Source organism: Loxodonta africana, chromosome X (assembly GCF_030014295.1).
Source record: "Loxodonta africana isolate mLoxAfr1 chromosome X, mLoxAfr1.hap2, whole genome shotgun sequence".
Classification (NCBI taxonomy): domain Eukaryota; kingdom Metazoa; phylum Chordata; class Mammalia; order Proboscidea; family Elephantidae; genus Loxodonta; species Loxodonta africana.
Genome location: NC_087369.1, coordinates 95,803,967 through 95,812,095, shown reverse-complemented (window position 1 = coordinate 95,812,095; position 8,129 = coordinate 95,803,967). Strand labels below are relative to the sequence as shown.

The 8,129-nt window shown below is 45.5% G+C and overlaps 1 protein-coding gene across 1 annotated transcript; it reads right to left on the bottom strand.

Moving 5' to 3' along the window:
• Window positions 1-696: 696 nt before the first annotated feature.
• Window positions 697-1,989, bottom strand: POU3F4 (POU class 3 homeobox 4). Its single transcript, XM_003412705.4, has one exon. It carries the CDS (start codon window positions 1,987-1,989, stop codon window positions 904-906), a length of 1,086 nt encoding a protein of 361 aa, XP_003412753.1. The 3' UTR covers window positions 697-903.
• Between the last annotated feature and the right edge of the window lie 6,140 nt (window positions 1,990-8,129).

Sequence of the window (8,129 nt, the reverse complement as noted above, 5' to 3'; positions counted from 1 at the left end):
TCCACCGTCCCATGAGGAAGGGCAGAAAACTGGGAAATCTCTTCTCCTACTTCGCGCTTGTTTACAAGCCCAACCGGCTTAGCCTTCTCTGCCCATCCTAGACATTCCGCCCCCGGAAAATAATAATAATAATAATAACCAATATCATCATCAACTCTCTCCATTGTATCATCTCCTCTACATACAGATTTGGGATGGGGGGGCGGGAGTGAACATCCCCTTCTCCTCCCAACCTCCCCTCCCTTTTCTAAGCAATTAAAAAACCATCAGCTCAATGAAGGAATAATAATAGCAATAATAATGTGGAGTGGTCGATTAGGTACAAATTATGTCACAAATATTGTGTACAGCTTGTAGTAAAACACCGCAGACATTTAGAAATGCTATAGAAGTTTTAAAAAATGCAAAACTAGTCTATTGTAAAACAGATTTCACCTGAAATACAGCTGCTCTAACCAAGGCGCTGAAAGGTTATTCAGAGGCACACATCTGTCTTCCCACCCCCTCCCCTTCCCACCCCGCCCCTGCTTTACCCCACTCTTTTGCTCTTCCTAGAGAGCAGCGACCAAACAAATCTTACTCAGAGTAAACAATATGTATTGACCAGCGAAAAAGGTTGGAGGGACTGTTGCTTGGGCAGCAGGGAATAGGAGGTCCCTGCCGGGACTGCTTAACGCAACTGTGTGTCAGCATGGGCTAAGCCTAAATGCGTGTGTGGGTGTGTTTCCTTTCTCAACATAAGTTAGAACCCACTGTTTAAAAAGAAAAAAAATTAAAGAAGAAAAAGACAAAGAGAGAGCTAGATAGCAATAATAAGGAAAGCTAGAGCAAAAGAAAGAGTGAGAGAAAAAGAAAAATCCGCACTGCTCCCAGCGCGGCTGGCCGCCTTCTCCCCTCCTCCATTCAGAGATCGTGGCAGGACGTGTCTGTTTTCACCGTGTGCGAATAAACCTCATGCGGCTGCTGATCCCCTGGCGGAGTCATTCTTTTTTCTTTTTGTCTTCGATTACAAAACCAGACACGCACCACTTCTTTCTCCAACTGGAGGCTGTCTGCCAGCGAGGAGATCTCCTGCGCGGCAGGCTTGGGACACTTGAGGAAATGGGTCTCCAGCACGCCCTTGACACTCACCTCGATGGAGGTTCGCTTCTTGCGCTTACGGCCCTGCGCGGCGATCTTGTCAATGCTGGTCGGGCTCCCAGTTGACGAATCAGCCTCCTCCAGCCACTTGTTCAGCAGTGGCTTCAGCTTGCACATGTTCTTGAAGCTCAGTTGCAAGGCCTCGAACCTGCAGATGGTGGTCTGCGAGAAAACGTTGCCATAGAGTGTGCCCAGCGCCAGACCAACGTCGGCCTGCGTGAAGCCCAACTTAATTCTTCTTTGTTTGAACTGTTTGGCAAATTGTTCCAACTCATCCGAGGTTGGCGTCTCTTCGTCTGAATGGTCCTGGCAGTGGTGGGAACCCAGGTCGCCGTGGTCTGGGGGCTCCCGGAGCACTGGGTGTAGGCTCTGTGCGGAGGCAGAGGCCGGTGGTGGGGTGAGCCCCCCGTGCTCCAGCATGCCGCTCACGGTGAAACCCGGCTGCGAGTACACGTTGAGGGGTTGGCCACTCGATGTGATGGATGGGTTCGGAGCCGGGCTCGCCCCCCAGGCGTTGGGGTGGTTAGTGTGCGGTGAGTGGTGGGCGACGTGAGGCGAGCGGTGATGGATGATCGCACCCAATTGCAAGTCTTCGCGCCCGGGCTTCACGTCCTGTTGGTCCAGTGGGCTGGTGGCCAGCGTGGAAGACCACGGGCCCCCATCGCTCAGACTGGTCACCCAGTGATGCCCGAGGGGATGCCCATTGCTGGGAACTCCCTGCAAGTAATCACTTTGTAGAAGTTTCTGAGGGTTGCGGAAAGGACTCCCCTGCTGCATGCCCGCAGAGTCCGCATGGACCAAGGAGCTGGAACTGAGAATGCTGTAGGGATTCGAGGCAGCTGTGGCCATGTCGGTGAGGATTCCCTACTAGTTATAATGTGGCAAAGGGAGCAGCTTCAGCCTTTGACATCTACGGTGCGGGGGAGCCAAAGCCTCGAGCGCCGGTTACCGGCACCCGCCGCGGCCAATCGCAGCACGTCTGGGCCTGGCCAGCCGTGGGTTCTGCCAATGGCTGAGCGGGAGGCTGGGCTCACTTTCCAAATTGGGCTGGCGGAGCTCGGGAGTTTCGGTGCGACCCAAGCAGGAAGTGAATCAATCTTTCGTCTCCATTGGCTGCTTTGAGCTGAGTGGCGGCGGCTTATTAGGTTAACCCTTTCCCCCACCTCGGACAACGCCTGTGTTTTTTGGGGGGTGCGGGGTGGGTGAGGGGGACATGTATTTGTGGCAGGCAGGGGTGTGGAGTGAGGCAATAAACCGGATTTTTGAACTCTAATAATTAACCTAAATAGAGAAAAAAATTAAGAAAATAATAAAATCAATTTAAACGGCATCTTGATCTTGGTGAATACAGATTCTTTTTCTTTCACATATACCCAGCATTCTGGATTAGTTGTGTGCCTGCAAAACAAAATCTGACTACAAACTTTGAGCAAAAGAACGTCTTCAAATAGGATCCTAAAGCAGTAAAGCTGAAGTCCATGATTCCAATAAGAACTATTTTATTGTGTATAAGAATCTGGAAACCAAGGTTCTGAAAGGATCTAAGTTTCTTCTGAAAAATTTGATTTAGGGTATGAAGAACTGAAAAATTCTGGGAAAATAAAATAGAATGTGACACTGGCAAAATTCAGTTATTTTGAAGTTTGTCTCCCAATTCGTTTGGTCGTTCGGAAGTCTTGCTTTATTATTACTCCATGTCAGTTCCTATCAGTGGTCCCGCAACTTCAGTCAGAGGCACCGCTTGTTAAGGAGGGCAGTCTTTACATTCAACGCAGACACTCAGCCGATCCACTACCAATACATACCCAGGAGAACTTCAGAACCACCGCAACTAGTGTTGTATCTTTTGAAAATTGTTTTTAGCACTCACTTATGTTCCGCAGACAAATTGGTGTAAATAGGAATCACTGAATGTGCCCGGGAAATTCAGAGAGAGAGGGAGAGATGGCCGGCCGTTTGGCATCAGCAGCACCCATCTCCATCCCCAACGAGCTTGAATTTGCTTTCTGCCAGAAGAACAGGATTGTTGTTATATTTTGATTATAATAAAATTAAAGACTTTTACTTCCCCAAAGATTTTGTAAGTTAAGGGAGGACAAGTCCAGGTGCTAGATAGTCCCTGGAAAAGGCGTTGCTTGGAAGCAGAGTGAGGGGGAAATGCAAAGACTTTAGATTTGCACTAGCTGGGAAAAGGCAACACCAGATAACCCAACACGATTTCAGAAGTTAAAAAATGACCTTTCATTGTATAATTTTGGAGGTTACCTAGCTGCATAATTATATTTGCACTTGCAGAAGACAGCATCAGAGTTCCCTTATTGCTTTGAAATTCCATTAAATATATTGCAAGAGCTCCTAGGTTAAGCTTGATTTAAATTTGCATACATTTTCATATATTTAGCAGAAATAAAAGAAGGCTTGCAGCTACCAGAAAGTCATTAAGGCATTAGTTTCTCTAAGAAGACAGATCTGAAGAAAATGCAAGAAAATGCGAAAAAAATAAAAAACAAGGTGAGCTTATTCCGCCATTCCTTTATATAGATAAAGAACATCTATTTTCTGTGGAATGAGTAATTTCTTATAAGAGTTCAGAGCAATAGGAGCTAATATTGGTAAATGCAAACGTGTCTATTTGGCAGGAAAACCTGGCATCTGATTGAGATCTGTTTCTTTCTCTCTCTCTTAAAAAAAAAAAAAGTAAACAGTAATTACTGGCGGAAGGGATCATTTGCTTTTTCCCCTCGCCTTTCCCTTATTGAAATTTTAGTTTCATTTGCCTATGTTGTCCTATTGTAAAATCTTATCTGCTTTTAACCTAGAAATTGATTTTTCTTCTCTCTCTTTCCCTCCTCTTCTCCTGAGCAACGTTTCTTTACTGCCAACTGTGCATCTTCCTTTGCAGGACTGCAATCTCACTTGTGACAGAACTTTTGCTTCTCAAAGAAATAAGAACTTCTTCAAACCAAAAAAAAAAAAAGTTTTCAGGTGTTCTGTTAGGCTGCCTGTTCGAGGATTCATTTGCGCGACTGTGCCGAGTCAGTTTAGAGGTCAGAGGGAAATGCGCTGAGGAAACCGTAGGTGCAAAAAGATCATGATCATTGCCACGTTGTCCTGGTGGCGATTCCCCCCACCCCCGCCCTGTCTCTCTTTCCCCCCTTCCTCCGCAGCTGCATTTGGATGAAAGAGTTGCTAATCGGAGTCCGGTTTTTTAGGGGGTTAAGGCAATTATCAGTTGACATTATTGGTTGAAGAAGGGGTTCCTTTTCGAATTCTGAGTTGCCTAAGTTCTTAAAATCAAACTTCCTCTTGCTGGTGGCCTCTGCTTTGGGCACCCGGCTTTGCCAGCCACGCAAAAGTGGTTCAGACCATTTGCCCAGAGGCTGCGGGGGGGAGGGAGGTAGCGAGGAAGGGGCATCTGCGCCCTGAGATAGGTTTTTCACACCCTTCTTTTGCAGTCTTTTAAGGTAAGAAGCGCTTTTGTAGGAGCAGAAATCGTCCTCATCGTCTTTCTTTTTCTTTCCTTTTTAATATTATTTTTTTTTAACCTACGACTACAGATGCCGTCTCTTGGATTCTGGCGCAGTCACATCCTTTAGCTTGTGTATTAGAATTTTCTCTTAAACGTAAAGTGTTTTGTTTTGCTTTTTTAAAGAAAATATCTGCATATAGTCAAATCTTCCTGTTCTAACTAATCTACTGGAGAGGTTTCCTTCGCCCTTTCCTGTCAGTCTAACTTCCCAAGTGTAACAGATGCCGCTCTCAAGCGCTCCTTTCTGTGGCTTCTCTTTATTCAGCCTTGCATATTTCTCCCCATGATCTGGGTTTCCATAGAGAGAGGAATAAAAGGGGGACCATGGTCACAAATCCCCTGCCCCATGCAAAATAAAAGAGCCTCATTCAATAGACGACCCCGTCTGGACATGGGAGAAAAATAAGTCCATGCTAAGCTACTGTTGCAAAGAAGTGGTAACTTATTTTTCATAGACTGCATTTTGCCTTAAACTGAAAGTTACCACTGGCAAACCTGGTCTCTCAGGCAACGGGGCTGGATACACACTTTGGTGCGCTCCTCATTCTGGTCTTGAAGTCCAAAACGTGTCCTCAGATCTAATTCTCCTTACCCTCTCCAGAGCTATGGCTTCAATAATATCACGACAGCTGTCGAATCTACCCGGCTGGGGCAGCTAAAAGTTGACTTTAGAGAGGAGCCTGACTTTGAAGTGGACGAACTGTAATTGTAGTGAATCCACACACATCCCAAGCAAAGCAGCACAGGTTTTGATTCCTGAGCCAGGCAAGCACTGGGCTCCAACTTCATTCCTCCTTAGGCTGCCTTCACCCCCCGCCCCCCATAAGCCTTCCCATCCTATCCATCCCTCCTGCTTCGTTTCTAAGAGGGCAATTCAGTCTCTTTCTAAAGGCAAGTCTGACAGACTCTATTTACTTGTGTGTTCATTTACTTATTTGTAACCTGAGGGTTCGTAGTGACTCTCTTCCCTTACAATATTGAAGAATACCAGCTCCTGAACGTCTTCGCAGAGACCCCCCCCCCTTTTGGAAGAAAAGAACTCGCAAAAGAAATTAAGCAGATTAATGTTATTCAGGTCGCGCTCCTGTGGAAGCACGCGAGCATGGCCGCAGCTGGGCAGGCTGTGCCTACACTCCTTCGGAAGACTCCCCAGCAGTGAGGATTACACCTCTTGCAGATTTTATATTTGAGTATAGATTATGAGGCGTCCCTATTATGCGCACAAATGGGGGTGGTGGAAAGGTGGTCCGAGGCTGAAACTAGCAAGGGGGAGGGGGAGGTTCTGTAAAGAAGTCCAAAAGACCAGGTTTTCATTGTGTGTAATACAGCATGAAGCTCCAGACGGTGGGATGTGGCACATAGGCGTGACCTCCAGATTGAAAACTTCACCTTCAACACAAGTTCACTTTGGAAACAAGACAAGTTAGACTGAGCTTGGTAGGGACAATTGCACTTTTTGTTTTTAATACCAGGGAGCTCATAAGGGGAGTGAAACAATTGAACAGTTTCTCAAAGCAGCAGAGAAAGAAGCCTTTTCCCTGATTGTTTGTACATTGAGCTCATGAGACATTCTCAGTGTGTAACACAGCTGCCCATTAGAGAACTAGAAGTATATACCGGCTATCAGCACACTGTAGCTCTTCTATAGCCGTTTTTATTTTCTTCTCCTTCTCCTTCTTCATCTTGGTCTTCTTCCCCTTCTTCTCCATTTTCATCTTCCTCTTGTTTCTAAGCAAACTGTGTGTGTGTTGGGGGGGGAGGAAGGTAAGGGGCTCACGATATTCTGGAGGAGAATAAAACAAAAAGAATTTAGACGGCATTACTACACATTAGCCAATACTGACTCAAGCTCAATTAGTTCATTTTTTTTTAGGTCTCTGTTGGCTTTCATTGAACGTGAGGAAAAGGATCTTCAGAGAAAAAGGGAGAGGGAGGGGGTGGGGGAGATAGTACACAGCTAATGCTGCAGCAGAAACAGGGTAATTTAAAAAATAAAATATTCATCATGTAAGATTTAATACAAATACCTCAGTCTGCAAGAACACAAGTCATTTGCTAGCAAAATCAAAAGTCGGTGGGGAAGTGTTGAGGCATTGTGTGCCTGGGCCGCAGACAGGGTGCTTAGAGGACAGGCAGGGACAATAGAGACCCTCACTACGGAGGGAAAGGACGCTTGCTCCTACCGCTGTGTTGTCCAGGTCGCGTTGGTCCATTCTCAGTTTCTCTTCTGGGGTCACTTCTCCCCTTGTGTTTGCCATTGTCAGCTGATGAACCCTGATCTTACAGGGTTCCAGGGAAAGAGCTCTACGGAGACCGAGCTATTGTGCAGTATCCAGCGTGTCCATCATTTCCCGGGCACCAGGATTTGGGGTGTCTGGGAATCATTGTGGCATTTGTCAGTTGCTCCTTTTGCACTGCAGACGGAGTCTAGCTTTGAGGAAGCCAGTTGATGGTTTTAGAAAATATAGACTCCATGCGGGTCTCTCTCTCTTTCTCTTTTAATGGAGTCAGAATGTTTCCAAACTTAAACCATGGTCGTGGTTTTTATTTTGACTTTGCCTTAAAGTCAGAAATGGTGGAGATATTTAAAGAAGAGAAAAAATAGTTCTAGATACATGATCGATCAGAGGGCATGTAGAGATGATCTATTACTTTAAACTCTGTGGATCAGTATCCTAGGCTATACAAGTCACCTGGTTGAACATTGGAAGCTTTTTATAAGCCACATTAGTAGTTAGTAGAGCCGCCCCAAACGGCAATTCACTTCCTTCTTCGTAGACGGATTAAGGTTTTAAGGCACAAAATTACAACAATGTTCAGGCTTCATTCATAACTGAGATCTTCTGTTCACTGCACTCGGTCCCTAGGAAACCTCCTTTCGCTTAGTAAATAATATTTATCTGAAATTGGTAGCATTCCATGTCCCCATGCCTTGATGGGACTACAGGAAGCTTGATTACGGATCAAAACATGGCTCCTTCTAGGAAAAGACTTTTCTTAAGTAATCTGCTGACTGGTGCTCACTTTACCATTTTGAGGCCCCACAGTGGGCAAACATCTAAGTCTATTGAATTTGACAATTAGCTAGCAACCAGCTTTAATCTGCTGTCATTATGCAGAAATTTCCATTATTACTAATTTTTTTTTCCCCGGGAAGGAGGCTGAAGTTTGTGAGGAAAAAACGATTGATTCTTAAAATATATAATAAGGGGGGGGGGGGAGACTGGGGAAAGTTCACTTTGCAAGAATATTCTGAGAACCCATTTCTTTTACAAGAACGTCAATGCTTCCTCTGTTTTGATTGTTGTTGTGTTAGTTCTTGTTGAGGAAAGATTGTGGACTTCAGGAGTGTTTTTAAAATCTTTATCTCCAACACCTTTTCTTTGGGCCGATGTCCCCTGCTTGGAGAAGAAGCCTATTTGATCTAGCATTTCGATTTCCAGTGGGGTCACTGGGTTTG